The sequence below is a fragment of the Buteo buteo genome, chromosome 24 (genome assembly GCF_964188355.1).
Source record: "Buteo buteo chromosome 24, bButBut1.hap1.1, whole genome shotgun sequence".
NCBI lineage: Eukaryota > Metazoa > Chordata > Aves > Accipitriformes > Accipitridae > Buteo > Buteo buteo.
Window position 1 is genome coordinate 12,666,682 of NC_134194.1, and position 17,974 is coordinate 12,684,655.

General features: G+C 39.5%; 1 protein-coding gene across 4 annotated transcripts in view; it reads right to left on the reverse strand.

Moving 5' to 3' along the window:
- The window catches only part of CSNK1A1 (casein kinase 1 alpha 1), a 38,045-nt gene that overhangs the window by 7,398 nt on the left and 12,673 nt on the right, over window positions 1-17,974 (reverse strand). Inside the window, exons 3-10 of one of the 4 annotated variants that reach the window (XM_075056791.1) lie at window positions 15,205-15,331; window positions 13,312-13,410; window positions 10,784-10,867; window positions 7,284-7,423; window positions 3,890-3,968; window positions 2,799-2,873; window positions 1,485-1,591; window positions 507-619 (exon numbers count right to left, since the gene is read on the reverse strand). In XM_075056791.1, the coding sequence (XP_074912892.1) occupies window positions 507-619; window positions 1,485-1,591; window positions 2,799-2,873; window positions 3,890-3,968; window positions 7,284-7,423; window positions 10,784-10,867; window positions 13,312-13,410; window positions 15,205-15,331 (824 nt within the window). Of the gene's footprint in view, window positions 1-465; window positions 620-1,484; window positions 1,592-2,798; window positions 2,874-3,889; window positions 3,969-7,283; window positions 7,424-10,783; window positions 10,868-13,311; window positions 13,411-15,204; window positions 15,332-17,974 lie in introns of those variants that run through there. The other 3 variants (XM_075056789.1, XM_075056790.1, XM_075056792.1) reach the window with 3 other exon arrangements.

Below are 17,974 nucleotides of genomic sequence, written 5' to 3' on the forward strand. Positions count from 1 at the left end.
ACAGAAGCAAACTCACAGCACTATACCAGCTGGAACACAGTAGAACCCAAAGTCTCTAGATCCTTGCCTAGTTAATGAGAATTATCCCTTAAGAAGTGTTAGGTCTAGGATTTTGGATTGTATTATATATTTATATATATATAAATATATATGTATATATATAAATAAAAATGTCACATTCCCAACACCAAGTCAGTTTCTTGTTTTTGGAAAGTGGTTAATGCGGGAGCAAAAGATGCAGTGGTTAAAATGACCCAACATCCCCAGAAGAAATGATATGAAGAACAAGGACATTTTGGTATAAAGTTAGTAGTCAAATTCTCCAAGGACGTCTTTTGTTTTTGCTTTTTAAATTAACAGCCAAATACATTTTTTAAACCACCTCCTTGATCTAACACTTAAATTGCTGACATTGTCCAAATTAGTGTAATTTTTTTTCCTGTAACGTCACTTGGTTCTTGGCTACTAACCTTTCATGTTACTCTTGGATTTGTCAGTTTGCTTGCCTGTGGGGGTTTGGGCCTGCTGCCCCTGCCCACTGGAAGAGGCTGCCTGCTGTGCTGCTTTCTGCTTTAACATTGTCCAGTCGAATGTGTAGTCATATTGGTGGTTCAAGGTCCTAGAAAAGAGTGAAATACTTTACTGTAATACATCATAACTTCCTTACTACTAATACCAAGCCTTTGTTGAAAACCCAGAACTAGAGGTTAACTCTTTTTGTAAGTTGCTTTGGAGATTATGAATGGTATACAAATGCTAAGTATTACTAACTTAAAGGGATTCTTGAAGCAAGCCACAATACCATCAAGCAGTGTTTTCTTTACTGTTTACACAAAAGTCTGTATAAGAAGCACTTCCTCACAACCCAGCTTACACATTTGTCTGCACTGAGGTTCTCAGCTTTTTTTTTTTTTTTGAAATATATATAGTTTTAAAGAGAGACTGCAGTATCGTAGAAAAAAAATTGCTTTGGATTCCAGAAACCTGGGGGGAGACTCTTGAGAGATCAGTACCAGCTCTTCTTTTGACAGATGCTGTTCACTCCACAAGGCTGAGTTTATGTTCTGTTTTTTCTAACAAGCTCAATGAAACAGCACTATTTCCCTCCATTGAGATCTATCTCCTGGGCACAACTGCTAGTCCCATCACCAATCTCTAAACACAAAAAGCCTCTAACTTCTACTGAGGGTTGATTTCTTAAACTACTTGCAACAGAATTTGAAGCATGGGCTCAACCCTCTAGCATTAGTGGTCAGATCATGCAACACAAAAAACAAGGGAATCTTTCCCTTCATGTTTAACATTGAACAATATTTTTCACGTCCTTCAAACAGCTTTTCTAACTCTGAAATGAAAGAAAGTCCCAGAGGAACTCCCTACACCATACACATATGGAGCAGCTTTCTGCAGTGCAAGTCCCACAGAACAGTTACCAACTGGTAAAGCACTAACAAATTTCTGTACTTTTCCACTTTGAGACTGACCTGAAAAGAATACGGAATAATTGCCTCAGATACATGTAATCTGGTGCCTCTTCAAAGCGCAGGCCACGACAGTAGTTCAGATACATGGCAAATTCTGCAGGGAATCCCTGTAAATCAACAATGTTAATCAAGCCATGGCTTGCAGCAAAAAGCTTCTAACAACCCGTAAGAAGGCAAAAAGCTGTATTTCTGTCTGTATGGCAGAGAAAAAACTGGCTGAAGATTCATAAGTCTTAAGTTCCACTCTGCCTCTAGTTATTAATTTATTCTGTATTTCAGAAAGTGGATTTGATCAGCAGGTTACCAGGTACACATTCCTTCCCCAGAATTGTTACCTGATGTATGTTTTGCAATCACAAGTCCTCTGCTACCAAAACCTTCAACATACAACATATTTAAAGCACTTCATTCATCCTAATTAAACCTAGGTTTTATTAACTAGGTCTCTGAAACAAGTAGTTATTGTCTCTTAAAAGATTCCACTTATGTTTCCTTGATAATCTACTTCAACATACTAGAGGCAAGGTCAGTTAACACTATTAAGTGTGAAGACTTAAACCATAAAAAACTTTTTCAAAGATTCTCTGCTTTACATATTTGTACATTTAATGCTATATTAAGGCCTACATATGAATAGGTAATAGCACGCAGCATAATGCTGTACTACAAGAAAGAAAACACAGGGTATAACAGTTCAGCAGTTTGGAAGATGCTGCCAGACTGTAAGAGTATATAAATGTGCCTGACTATAAAGTGCAATCCTTGGTGCTGCTGTTTGATGTGCAAGAATTACCACATATTCTCAAGGACCTTTGTTAAGAAGCACATGGCTGCCACAGTTCAAGAGAAATCTTAAGACCCAAAGGATAGCATTGGAAAAACATCATTCTGTGACATGGCTTTAAAGATCACTTGACATCCATTTTCACTACAACCTCTATTTGAGATACAGAAGACAATATGAACAATCTTGAAGAGGCAGAAACAAGTATATACAGGCAAGCTATACAGCTCCAACTTGAAGAAATGAACAAGCCTCACCTAAGAGAGCTGGAGAGCTTGCACAGCCAACAGTCACCAAGAACTGGTATGATGGTGGCATGAGCTATGCCAAGAAACAGCAGCAAATGCCTGCCCTGTTACACACATATAGTCTTGCTGGGTGGCCAAACCCAAGGCACCCATGACTGCCAGAGAAGTATTATTCAGCAGCAAATGCCATGTGAGACTATCTAATATATTGGCTCTAGTTTAAAAAAACAATAAAGAAAAGACCTTCCATTTCACAGTATGACATCATTTGGAAACTCTTACCTTACACAAAACCTCAACAGGAGTGGACATTTTCTTTTCACTAATCTTTTCATACTTTTGCTTCTTTGTTGCAGCCTGTGGAACATGTAGGTCACAATATAAGAGATATTGTGCAACACTGGATGAACAAGGACAGTAGCAAAAAAAAAAAAAAATGACAAAAATCCTTTGGTCAACCATAAGTATTTTATGTGAAATCTCCAAGTCCCACACACTTATTGCAAAGGGAATGAAGGTCAATCTGGTATTAAGATTTGGACTCAGTTTAATACCATTTGTTGCAGACTAATGCTTCCATCACATGGCACAGCTCGTGTAGTTCTAGCTGCTGCTTTTGTCTGTTAAACAGACCAGACTTGCATTTACATTTGCCAAAGTTCTATTAATTCCCACTCAGTACCCCATTCAAGGGTTGCCTGCGTGTTTCAGTAAGCAGCCATTACATTCATTTGCAGACGAAGAGTTCTAGTGCTTCACAAGCTGCTTGCCTTTTTAGAAAACTTGCAGCTGCAACACCATTTGAGTTACACAATTCTCACATGAAGAAAAACAATTACAACATGAAAACAAATCACTGAAGTCTATATAACAGAAGAAAGAAATATTTGCCATGCTTGTACTTAGCTACCATACATGCAAATACTTGAAACAAGTCTGTTGTGGCTAATAATTATTCAGTCGTGCCATAAACTGGACCGAAGATATCGCTAAAGCTGAACTTGCTAGGCAAGAGATTATTTCCATGCTCTCTACAGCAATTCAAAAAGCCACTGTTATTCCCTACTTCCCAAAAAGGGCCTCAGCCTACAAGACTACAATAATAATTTGCAAAGATGACGTAAGCTATTGTTTAGCATAAATTTTAAGACAGTCAAACAATACACATTTTGCCTGCTGCATGAGAAGCAAAAAGAACTTTTCTTCTACATTCTATAAATATCATGCCTTGGGAAAAGCTGTTTTGTGTAACTGAAGCTAAACATCATATACAACCACCTATCCGGACCAGCGGGCAGAAGCACAATACCCAAACTAAAAAAAAAAAAAAAAAAAAAAAGGAAGGGGGTGGGTGGGAAGGCAACATAACCTACCTTTAATCCTTGCCAAGGCAGACTGGTTCTGTTAAAGTACATCAATACATAGCCTAGAGACTCCATGTCATCCCGACGACTGGAGAAAGAGGAAGAACATAATGAATTACAAATTTCAGCACTTCATACTTTTTTCCAAATAGTGCAAGCATTCCGAAATTAAAAAAAAATAATAGTAATTAAGGAACAAAACCTAAGCTTTGGTGCAAAGGAAGGTCTCTTTCTAATACAGCTAAGACATCTAGGTGTTCAGGATTCCACTGGCAGGCACGTAACAAGTCTTCACAAGCAGGAAGATCCTATTCATTTTTCAAGCAAGGAATAGGCAGTAGGTATTGTGTGTGGTAAGTTTCCATCTGCAGTTACATTAGAATAATTTGGGAAACATAAAAACTTTGGAAAATAAAGAGTGAAACATTAAATGTCTTTCCCATTTAATTAAGTAGCTTGGATAGAAACTGAAGTTTTACCTGTAAGAACCACAGAACACATTGTAAGAGACATATGACGTTAGCTTTAACTTTGTTAAGGAAGATTTTTCCCTGAACCTTGCCTCAGTCTGGGACCAATGCTGAACATCTAGCCTCAAAAGGGCATAATTCCTTTCTTTTGTCACTTCTGTTAAAAAAACCCTGAACTCTGTGACTTTTAAAAGAAAAGCAGTATTTAGAAAGGTGCATGCATCAATCTGAGAGGTGCCTCTGCTTTCTTCCCATATGAAGCCTGTTTCAAGGCAGCTAGAGAACTCCAATGTTATCCATCCATAGACTTCAGTGAGAATTTGCACGCACACTCTCATCTAAAAGGCTTCAAATGTCTTCTGTACTGCATATGCTCCAGATCCACACTTCAGCCACATGAACACCGTCATACTTTGCTACACAGCTTTCATGATTACTAAGGCTAGCACAGTTCACTGAAGTGGAAAAAACACTCCATGATTTTTTTCCTCTTGGCAAAGTTGCCTCTTCCCAGCTGCGGTAGAATCAGATTTTTCCTCTGACTGCCCCTCTGTAGCTGACATCTATTTAACAGGAGACAGAAAAATAACTTCTTTTTCTCCTCCCAGCTTCCTTATCAAAAGAACCTGACAGGTATTGCTGCTGCTTTGCCAACAAGGCCGATCTGCAAGAAAAGCATTTAAATGGTGGCAAGAAAGACTACGCACTTACTACCCCCACAAGGGAGCAAAAGGCTGAGAGAGTTATTGCAAACAGGATTATACATATGGGTGAGAGTAAAACAGTTCCCTTTAAATGAGAACAATCTGTAAGAACCTGGACAGATCCACCTCCAGATCTTGGTATGAGAGGAAAGAAGTGGTAGGTGATGCTTTATGTTATAGCCAACCCAGTATAACCACTAATAATCATCAGAATGGCCTGCCTGTCAGCCCCTCAACTCATGTTCCAGCTCTCTAACCCTTTCAGGAACCTGTTCAGGGAGCTATCCAAGAAGAAAATCAGCTTGGCTTCCTAAACTGTTTCACCACAAGGCCAAAAAAGCACTAGCTGTGCCCAGGGGTCAGGAAAGAGAAGATTGCTTTACTTCTCTTGACAGCAGCTAGCTCTGAAGTCATCTCAGCTATAACATGAAACCACAGCCAAAGTGAGGGATGAAAGATGATACTAAGACCACAGATTTCAGCCTGCAAAACTTGCTAATTCTATTAGAATTGCAGGTTTTAATCAACAGGATTCAGTGAACCAGTAAGGGGTCATGACATAAAATTACATTTTCTGAGAAGGCAGTGGTAAATTCAGAAGCAATAAAGGGATTAATAGTTTCCATTCCCCATCCAGTTCATTGTTTCAATGTTTATTTTCATGATTTTGTAGTAGGAAACGTTTAGTTCTGTAAATCTGTAATGGATATATTACATTTGATCATATATTGATAAAAGTGATTTTCAGGATTTGGAAAACAAGACAATATTCTCCATTACTAAAACACGAAATGGATAACACTGCAAACAGCTCCCCGAGAATAGCTGTCATTACATATAGGAACACATGTTCTGTAACTGTTGAAGTACAGCACTAACAGTTGAAATATTCTGCCATAACCTTCAGGACTGGTTTCTCTTGATTACAGGAATATTATTTGTTTGCCTCACTGTTGCCTTGATCTAGACAGTCTAATAGCTTACAGCATGCACCAAGCTACATTTCTAATTATATTAGAATTCCCAGTACCAGCAGAAATGGTACAAAACCTCCAACTAAATTCAAAAGCAATAGTCCTTTGCAGTTCCCTCCCTTCACTGTAAGGTGCTAGCACAACTATTGCCTTACAAGAAAGGCTTGGGTTCTATGAAATGTACTTACTTCAGAAGTGACACCTGTCATTTACTCTACTTGACCCACATGTCAAGTAGGTTTAAATAATGACACTGACAGACAATAAAATACACTTAAGGAACCTTAAGGAAATTAAGGCAAGGAGAAAGCATGAAGCATTTTAAAGCACCAAATATTTGTAAGTCACATGTTCTGTTGAAGTTGACCACTAGGAATTTAGTCATTCCCATCCTGATTAAATTGAAGGTCAGAGGCACAGTCATTCATGGAAGTTTTAACTATGTCTAAGCAACCTCAGTACCATGTGGTAAAGCCACACTATTACACTTATACATTACAGTATCTAGGCATATAGGTAAGGAAGAGAGGCATCACTTCATATCTCACGAGTACCTAACATACACTTCCAAACAACCTAAAGTGCTATCGCCACTGGACTACTGCTAGGATACTGTAGTAGCAATATGCTTTTGATCCAGATGATAAAAATGTGTCTGTTGATTAAGCAAAGCTGAAACATATAAACATATATATACACACATATACATGTGTACATATATACATACAGCACCACAACTATAGTTGCATATACCAGAAACCAAAATACAATATGAGTGAAGTAGATCTTTAAGTCTTGCTTGCAGGCAAAAAGATAAACAATAGTGTACTCAGTTGAAGGGAGAGTGAGAAAACAGGACACAGACACCAGCTTTAGAATACCCTTTCTGGCTACAGAATTGCATCTCAAGCCAGTCAGCAGTGGCATCAACAGGTACCAACACAATCAGGAAAGTGCATCATTTTATTTGTGAAGGTCCTCTGACAGATCCACATGAAAGCATAGCTTATACTTTAAAAAAACCAGAACAGTATGCAGAATATCCACCTCATGCCTGCAAGACTTAGACTCTCTTCAAGAAGCAAATTAGGTGCTTGGATTTTCCCCCCACCCTTGTTTAGGCAGCCAAAAAGAAAAGCATTGCAAAGGGATAAATACACTTATTCATATAAAATTAATTCAGACACTTCAGAAGCTTACAAATAAGATCATCTTGCAGCCTCCAAAAGCACAGCAGTAATCTCCTTGAACTCACCTCTGCTCAATGCCAAGATGTGCATTGATACTGGCATATCGAGCTGTGCCAGTGAGATTTTTGTCTTCTCTGTATGGTATGTGTTGCCTTGTCCTGTTGTCCCGGTACTTTTTGGCCAAACCAAAGTCAATAAGGAATAACTTAAAGAAAAATGAAAATAGATTATATTCCTATACAGTGCAAGGAATCCCCAACCTCTTTCACTAGGCATTAGCTCCATTTTAAGACATCCACACAATGTAACAGCCTACAGTTAAGAGGAAGCAAAGTAACAATGCAGAGTCACAACTAGCTTTAACTAGCCAGTTCAAAAACTTAATAGTGAATTAGTTCAAGCCTTTTCTCAATCCAGTGGAATAGATTAGATTGTGCTACTCAGCATCTGTAGCCTAGTTCTACAACTATTTTATGTTACTATTGTAGTTCGTATCACATTAGCTCAATAACTACAGTGCACAATTTAGGAAGGAAACTAGTATGTGCAAAAGCACACTTCACAAAAACCCACTCACACTAGCAGTTTACACATACAGATAGTTAATGGCAGCTCAGCAGCTTAATGCAAATGATGCACATCCTGTATTCTTCTCTATGTCTCAAAGAACACTGGCCATTCTGCAGAGCATAAGGCCAAAACCTTCAACAGCAAACAAGACATCTTGCTTTCAATCATATGCTAATTTTAAAACTACCAGAACACTACCACAGCAGCATGACACACTTGCTGATGACATTAATAGAGCCAGGAAGCTAGAGCCTAGTACATGGAATCCAGTTTAGGTTTCTAATAACCAAGCTTGCCCAATGATTTGATATTTAGCAACAACTGAGTGCATACTAATTAGTGTGCTAACAGCCAGCCTATCTACAAAGGTTAATACAGACTGTACCTTCTTGCGACAAGATTTCAGGACTAGGCAAAAAAAGCTGAGGCAGAAGTACATAAGGAACGTTTCAAATTCTAGCAATCAGTCTTCAAGCTACAAATCATCAGGCTGAGCTCCTGATTCCAACGCTGGATTAATGCTACAGGATCAGGGACTACAACCCCTACAGATTAATGAATACTGCAAAAGTAATTTGGATGGGGGAAGGAGATGATGGAAAGAAGTCATAAGGTTCAAGAAATGCTCAGTAAAAACCTATTCCGTAACACCTTAAAAGTGATTCCAGAATGGAAGATGCAGCTTTAAATGCAGACAAGTACTAGAGATTGATATGCAGGTACACCTGCATCCAAGACTGAAACAAAGGGTCACTGGCATACTGGAAGTGCTGTGAATTATAAAGTGACACTCAACACGGAAGTACCAAAGATACTGAAAGACTGAAAGTTTCCGAATTGAATGGTAGGTATGTTTTAGAATTCTGGCTGAAGAAGATCTTCTACCTATAGTAATCTAGACAGAAAGAAGCAAAGCTAAAAACCTCTTAAACTACTGATTTTGGAGCAGAAAACCTTGAGTTGATGTCTTGCCGTGATTTATATGAAATCACAAAGCACAGCAGTTCTACCTTTGCTGTTCTACTGAAAGGCATCCTCAAAATCCAGAATGCTTTGAGCAAGAGGATGTAAAACCAAGTTTTAAATCAACTACACTGGTCAGATAGTCCAGTGAAGTAGAGGGTCTTGTCTTTGTTGCACCCACCACAGCTACCACTAGAGGTAGTTATTCACTTAGTGAGCATGGACATGTTCTCCATCTACCAGGAAATTAGCTATTTTGATACTAAACTCCTAAAGCAGATAGTGTAAAGCTTCTATGTGATTATTATACTGCAAATGCAACTTTCCTAGAAGCAAAGCCTGAGCTCAAATGCAATCCCTTATTTTCCGATTAAAGCTTTCTGATCTGATGACAGACTGAATGTATAGTTTGCAATAGCTACTTTTACAGGGCCTTTGCCCATTAGTTTAAGCAAAATACTATACCTTGATAAGGAGGGAAAACAAAACACTATACACATCAGTCAGAATATTTTCACTGCACTTTTAGTTACAAACACTTTAAACAATTCAGTCTTTACATGCTTTTGGTAATCCTGGGGATTTTGCTGTTAATTAATGGTATGAAGGAACAAAGTCACAGTTCATGAATCAAAATAGTTAACACTGGAAGCATGCCTGTAATACATAAATAGCTGGTGCCTAGCCCTGTTTAGCACAGACATGGTTAGACTACTTTCTTCAAGAGTTATAAAAGTAAATGATGCTCTGCCTCTTCCACAGCTGCTACAAGCTCTCTATACTAGACCTGAATAAGGTAATTCTGCCTTCTCTCAAGAGGTATGGGCAGAACTTCTTAAAAAAAAGAATCAATTCAGCAACACAGACCTGCTTTACGCTAGTCAAGTAACTGGATATTATTTTACGGCACTGATTTCTCTGGGGAATTTTACTCTCTTGCCTAGCTTAGACTCATTCTGTATTTCCCATTCTAGATGGATGGAAGGCAAAGGACTAAGTCCATCTTGCAAAGAGTTAAGTTGGAAGATGCAGCCTGATTTGGATGAGCACAGAATGTACCGATGCCAGCCAGCAGGAACACAGATGTATTCCCACAGATAACCTCATACCACCTTAATTCTGTTTGTTGCATGATCAGCAGGAAACTGGAGAAGTAGGGCAAGATTTTTGCCAAGAGCAACTAGAGAAGTAGATCAAAGTCTCTGCTTCAACTGATAAGAAAGTTTCAGAAGCAGACAACAGAAGCCTGTCAGCTTGCGTACAGCAGCTAGCTGCCTGGAATTTAATACACGAAGACTATCACTGTGGAAAGCTACAGACTGATTCTATGGCCAAACTCCTGAGCTATGATTCATATTCAGCAATTTCCAGGTATCCTGCTACAAACTGGCATGTCTTCATTTCTCTCCAATTCATCTTCTCTTAAAGAGTCACAAGTACTACATTTAACACTACAAGATAAGCTCATGCTTCTCCAAGACCCAGCTTGTTGGAGTAATTTCACTTTGTAAGCACAATGGATGAAAAAATGAGAGTCCTCATTGCACATTTGGAAAGATTTTTAACAAAAACTGCAAGGGAAGGAGTCTGGCTGAAGCAATAACAGAACTTCTCCATGTGCATTCAAAGACACTGCAGGAACCCTACAGCAAGGCAAGCAGACAGTCCTATGCAGAAGGCCTGCTATTTCACTAGGGTGGCATGTCTATCCTTCAACACATTCAACAGACTGCCTTTAAAAGTCAAAGGACAAAAATAAAACCTCCTTCTGCATACGAAATCAAGCACGTACATTTAGCCCTTTTTAATATCAAGTTTAGAAATAATTCCACAATTTAAACAAGCGCCACAGGGAAACATCTTAGTAATGTTACATGTTTGCCAAGTATGTCTGAATAATGCCAACATAAGAGGTGCTTTTGCAAGGTCTACATTCTCCAGAAAAAAAAAAAAAAAAAAACAAAACCAAAAACAAAACAAAAATAAAGCACATGAATTTGGGGTTGAGGTTGGAATAGGAGACAGTTCAGACCTGGTTTAATCCTGAGAAAGATGGGTCCTGAGAAGTACTAACAGTCATGCTTCTTTTCCTCTTCCCCACTGGAGATTCTAAACACTGAACAAACAATAGAGGGTGGCAGTGCATCAAACAGTATTGCTTACATTGCAACAATGGCTGGCGCAGACAGGCAACACCGAGGCGTTCGAGAAAGAACAGGGTAGCCAAATGCCATCCTTCTTCCACCAAGCACTGTAGTTTTCAAAAAACTATGTATGTTTGGGGTTTTTTTTGGTGTTTTGGTTTGTTTTGTTTTTTTTTTTTTTTTTTTGGTTTTGGTGTTTTTTTTCAAGGAGAAAATTTGTTAGATGTGACAAAGTAAATTTCAACTGTGAGCCGCTCCAAAATGGCACTGCCTTGACCAGGGATAACAATGGTGACATTTGGCTCTATTAAAAAAGGAAATTGAAGTTTTGCTTACAAAAGCATCCTTTGGTTCCACAAACTGCCCTTCCCCCAAAAGACATTTAGAAAAAGTAAATCTTCAGTAAGGAAGAGGTAGAAGGCATTTAGTCACCTTAAAGTTTACTTTCATAAGCATGCAGGGCTTACTTCTAGCAGAGCTGAAAATTCATCTTTTAAGGTGGGAGCAAAATTTCTCCCAATCACCAAATCAAAATTTGAAAAAAATCAATTTAATTTTTTAAAAAATATAACTGACAGGAAGCTACTGGAACAAGATTACCATACTATTCTAGTCTTTGTGGCTGATTTTCTTTGAACTGTGTATAGTCATCTCTAAAAAACTACACTTAGTTACAAAAAGAAACAAAGTAAATTCTGTATGGTGGCAAGTGTTCCCTAGATAAAGCACTTGGTTCCAAACTGAAGCAACCCATTCCTCATTTTGCTTCTTGTAAACCTATCAATTTGCACTTCAGTCAAGAACTCACTCCCTAATCTCTAAAACCCTGCAACAGTAACAAAGCCCATGCCCACAGACAGTGTTTACCACCATATCACTGCATGGCTCCCTAACTAGTCTACTAATGGGGAAAAAAAAATAATGGTTTACAGGCAATTTTGTTTTTCATTTCAGCTGATGCAAATCTAATGTGTTCCTCCACTAAAGTAATCACAGCAGCAATTTCTAGGCCATTAATCCACATCAAGATGAAACAGAGTGCAGCAATGCCAACCTAGCATGACCGTGCAAAAGTATAGAAAAATGGCCCAAAAAGAACAATTGGAAATCAGAAACTAAAACTAGGAAAAAAAATTAAAGTTTTCAAGTTATACTCTAAGTCATGCCAGAAAATTAAGGAGCCTAACTGCTCGACACAGCAGAGAAAAATAGAGTGAAAGTATGAAACTTGGGAACAAGCAAAGTTTAACAGCAACAGGATTACATAAAGACTGCCTTTCAGCTGGACTTACAAGCTTTTCCAACAATGGTTGTATCTAAACATTCAGTGCACTGCACCTCTTCAGACAAGAGCTGTTATCTCATGTTAATCAAGCCTTCCCCTTCTAATGTTCATGGCCCTGAAGTTGGCATTCATACAGGCAAACAAAGGTAAACATTTTAAATACTAGTAGTGCCTAAAGAGATGAGACATTCTCAGATGGCATATAGAGAAGATAAGTGGGAATCTTGCTTCCAATAAACAGCTTGATCACGTACATTTGTCCTGAAGTTAATTTCTATTAAGTAGCATGCTTAATGCATTGCCAATGCTGCCTGTCTGCCCGAGCTCGACATACAAATTGCAGAATTAAGCATATTTCACTCAAGAGAACTAAAAATAAAATGAAAAAGTTTTTTCTATATAAGGTTTTCAACAGGAAACATGCACTTCTGACTACGTTTACCCATCCAAACAAGTGCAACACCCTCAGCCCACCCCTCACCCTGCTTTTTTTTTTCCACAAAGCAAATTGAGAGCAGTTTTTTGTTGTACAACATATTTGGGTACTCTACAACTTAACAGTTTTCCACCAACATATTTGCATAATTTCATTTATTTATAAAGACAACTGATTTACATGCTGGCTATTAGTCATATCCACAATTCTGATGGCTGAACAGTTCTCTTTACCAGTCTGTCACTGCAAGATTTAATGCCCTGATGACCTGTAGGTCAGGAGCTCCCACTTTGGCATGAATTCTTTTTATCCCGGGAAGTCAGCCCCAAAGCCAAAGATAAGATTTGACTTTATCATTGAGGAAAAAAATGCTATTACAACAGTCATATCAATAATGAAACTCCATCATTGATAAAAGTAGCTAAGTATTCTCTAGGGTTAGTTTACAATCTTGTTGCAAGCCTAGAAATCATCTTGCAATCAAGTGCATCTCACAGAGTGGGTCGGAGACCCACATGTGTATGCCACTGCATTTAGAAGCAGACACTGAGAAATCCAAGTTCTCACATCGAAGAACCATGGTTTAGCATCCAAAACATCAGTTTTAGCAACCAGTTTTAAAAAGGTTGTGCAGCTTGAATCAAGTAACATAGCCATTCCCTTTGGATCTTTTAAACAAAGAGCATTAGACTAACCTTATTACAGTGACGCCCAATACCCATTAGGAAGTTATCTGGTTTAATGTCTCTGTGTATAAAATTCTTTGTGTGCACATATTCAATTCTACTGATCATCTGTAAAAAAAACAGCAACAACAAAACAGGTAAGATTTCAATGAAAGCAATACAATTCACTTAAACCTTCAATGAAAGCATGAATTTTTAGTGTTACCTTTCCTCTGCAACTTAAGTTTATGTATTTGCTTAACGAAAACCAAGTTGTTTGGGTTTTTTTTATGCTGTTCAAATTAACATACAAGAAAGATAAATTTAAATCCCCTAATGTTGGTCAGGCAATGGCAGATTAAATACCTGAAACTATTTCTTAGACATTCAAGTTCATGTTCTAACTATAGCGTTCCATTAAAGAGTAATTTCTTTTTCTTACTTCAAACAAAGGTTTTCTATACCTACTACAAGACAATTTTACAGCTCTTTCCCTCCCCCTGTCCCAGTTATTCATTCATCTGGTTATTCATTCATCACCAAGCATCACTCTTCCAGGTAACAGTTTTCACAGAGCAAGTAACAACTTGACTGTGGCCCACACTGTCATATCTACACTACCATGTCCAGGAATAACAGTTGGCAATGAAGACGCAGAGAAACCCTGGCACACCTGCATCATCATATACAGTCATGCAATTTCCTGTGCGTGAGATCACAGCACATGCATTTATGAGGTAAAGCTTTCCAGCTACTAAAACACTCTTCACACAGCCTTTATTGAGTTGAACTGTTACAACATCATACCCTTGACAGCTGTTCTACTGGACTATGCCCTAAAAGCCGGTTCCATGCACTGATATAATACATCCCATCTATGTTTCCCAGATGACAACTAATTAGTGTTTATCATCTAAAGGAATATGGCACGAAAACCATACAGATTCCCTGGAGATGCTGTAACACCCAAACTCTAGCTAACTGAGCAGGCAAATGGCTCTCTACAGCAAGCGTACCACTCACTTAAGGCAGCTGAGAATAGGGACAGCTGACCTTGTCTCCATACAAATGCCGTGAGCTTCCTTGGCCAAGAGCCTGGGATTCTACGAGCATCTGGCTAAGTGACAACTTGGTACTAACATCAATTACGTAATATTAGATGAAATTTAAACTACCATTAAATATTCAACTCGAGAAGCCCTTACTGCCTTTCAAGTAGCTGAAGACAGCACAATCAAGCTATTTAATAAATAGCGAGAAATAAATATGGCTGGCCATTTCAAATGCTGCACTCTCATGATGAAGCTGAAAAAATATCAATTGCTAGAAAGAGACTTAATGGACCTCAGTTTTAGAGGCCTTGATTGAGTTTGAGGTAAAGTGGCATCTCCACCAACAGCTTTAAGAACTGTCTTTAAGCACCACAACCACGAAAACAGTGTTTATTAGCTTGTGGTCTGGTACTAGAAGTTACAGGAGGTTGTCAGTGCATAGTGACATTCAATAAGAACAGACCCATAGACTTGCATGTTGCCCACCTGTCACCGCAGCTGGCCAACACGTAGCAGGTTTCCATTGAACCAGATCAACCATAACCAGAGACTGCTTCAGACCTTCTAACACCACCCCCATGGCTGATACTGGGAGTTAATCCACCCATATTAGTCTCGATACTTTATATTAAAGTTGCACTTGTTAGATCTGCAGCATCAAGAAGTTGGTACCTGTGCTGTCCTCCCACTATAGGCGTACGTTCATTTTGTATGTCACAGCACACAGAAACCACTACTTCATTCCTATATAGGTCAAGTGTTCACTTAGCTATACACAACACTGCATAACACATTAACATGCTTAAAGAGAACCATGGTGCACAAAATGCTTTAGGGTTTTTAACTTTCGCACAGTAATATTTGTACTTACCTGGTCTGCTAACATAAGTACTGTTTTCATCGTAAACCTGCGAGAACAGAAGTTGAATAGGTCTTCAAGGCTGGGACCAAGAAGATCCATAACTAGAACATTGTAGTCCTTTTCTTGACCATACCACCTATAACAAAGAAAATTATTCAGCATTAGCAGGAATCCTAATGCAGCCCAGGATACCATTAGCCCTCTCAGCTACAAGGGTACATTGCTGAGTAAAGTTCAACCTCAAAAAGCCAACTAAAAGCTAAGGCTAGTAGCATCTTACTTTTCATGGAAGCGAAGTCTGAGGACAAAAGAGAATACACATGTTGGCAAGTGTGTGTGCACATGTTTAATTTTCCCTTAAGAGGAAACACCACTACACTTTAGCAGCAACTGAAATACCAAACACCAAAATCAAAATGCAATCAAAGCAGAAACCATTACATGTCAATATACTGAGGTATGTGTACAAAGTCTGAACTGAAACTCATCTGCAGAACACCTTACACTCCCGTCATCGTTTCCTGCATTATTTGACTTCATAAAAACATCTTTAAATGCTTTAAGCTTTGTTTGCAGGTGTGACTTCTCTGCAACAGACCAAAGCAGCTCATTCAGTTAACTCATACTACCAGTTTGTTCATTCACCCAAATTCAACAAACGGCAATCAAGTTCTACTGTCCTATTAAGAAGATGATAAAGGCTCTTTACCACGTTTTAAACATCATAAAGTAAAAAATACTTAAGTGTCATAAAAGCAAAAATAAGAATGCAGCAAAATATCACTTGCAGCCAAACAGACTGTGATATCTGCCCTTAAGCGTCGATATATCAACTTGGGGCAAAAAATTAAATGTTAACCAATGCTGTGAGGACAAGCAGAAGGCCTCCCATGCGTATTTTTCCTTCCAATACACATCTAGCATTTCCATCACAGCATTGCTTTATGTTATCTGCAACTTGGGGATAGTATTTCACTACCTAAGCTACCTGAGAGGACCTGGAGTCACACCCTTCACTTCTGCAAATCTCAGCTGTGAATTTCCATATTTTAAATTGGCACTGAAAGACAGAACCTGAATATTCTTCTCTACAGTCCTTCTGTACATTCCAGATACCTACAGTTAAGTGTGATGTGTGTGTGAAAAACTGTTCATGAAGCTGTGCTGAGTACTAGTAGTACGTAACAGTAAAGATTCAACACCTTATCGATTGGAAGGCTACATTTTGCCTTTGCTAGGCACCTAGTCCTTACGACAAGGACCTAGTACCAGCAGTCAATGGATAAGGCACTGACCAGCTCTCTCCTGGAGGAGTATTAAGTTTCCAACAACAGAGGTGCAGACAAGATACACCAAGAATACAAGAATATACCCCATAATAAGAGCATGCAGGTAAAAAAAAATAATAATCAAGATTCAGCTCAAACACAGTAGTACCTGAGGCTTAAACATCTGTTGTATTGGGTTTGCATGGCAAGGTTTTGGTAGCAGGCGGGTTGATACAGGGGTGGCTTCTGCGAGAAGCTGCTAGAAGCTTCCCCTATGTCTGACAGGGCCAATGCCAGCCAGCTCCAAGATCGACCCGCTGCTGGCCAAGGCCGAGCCAACCAGAGACAGTGGTAGTGCCTCTGTGATAACATATTTAAGAAGAAAAAAAACCAACATTGCTGCAGCACAGAAATTGCAGCCAGAGAGAGGAGTGAGAACATGTAAGAGAAACAACCCTGCAGACACCAAGGTCAGTGAAGGAGCGGGAAGAGATGCTCCAGGCACCAGAGCAGAGATTCCCCTGCAACCCATGGGGAAGACCATGTCCCCCTGCAGCACATGGAGTCCACAGCGGAGCAGATATCCACCTGCAGCCCATGCAGGACCTCACGCCAGAGCAGATGGGTGCCCGAAGAAGGCTGTGACCCTGTGGGAAGCCCACACTGGAGCAGGCTCCTGGCAGGACCTGCAGATCTGTGGAGATAGGAACCCACGGAGCAGGTTTTCTGGCAGGACTTGTGACCCCACGGGGGACCCACGCTGGAGCAGTCTGTGCCTGAAGGACTGCACGCCATGGAAGGGACCCATGCTGGAGCAGTTCACAAAGAACTGCAGCCTGTGGGAAGGACCCACGTTGGAGAAGTTCATGGAGAACTTTCTCCCTTGGGAGGGACCCCACGCTGGAGCAGGGGAAGAGTGTGAGGAGTCCTGCCCCTGAAGAGGAAGGAGCGGCAAAGACAACGTGTGATGAACTGACTGTAACCCCCATTCCTCGTCCCCCTGTGCTGCTGAGGGGGTGGGGCTAGGTAAAGAATTCAGGAGAGAAGCTGTGCCCAGTAAGAAGGGAGAGGTGGGGGAAGGTGTTTCAAAGATTTGGTTTTATTTCTCATTACCCCACTCTGGTTTGATTGGCAATAAATTAAGTTAATATTCCCTAAGTCGAGTCTGTTTTGCCCATGACGGCAACTGGTTGAGTGATCTCTCCCTGTCCTTATCTCTGTCCACAAGCCTTTTGTTGTATTTTCTCTCCCCTGTCTAGCTGAGGGGGGGAGTGATAGAGCAGCTGTGTGGTGTTTAGTTGCTGGCTGGGGTTAAGCCACAACATCTGTACAGACATTTTATTTCTACTTTAGGCAATGACTCCAAAAGACTAATGCACAGTTGTCTGGAAAGTAGTTACCCCTGATAAAGCTGACAAATTCCTTGTTACTCACAGTATTCCAAGCTTACCCAGGATAGTAGAGTAAAACGTTTAAAAACCACAGAGAAAAGATTCTATATTTCGGTTTGT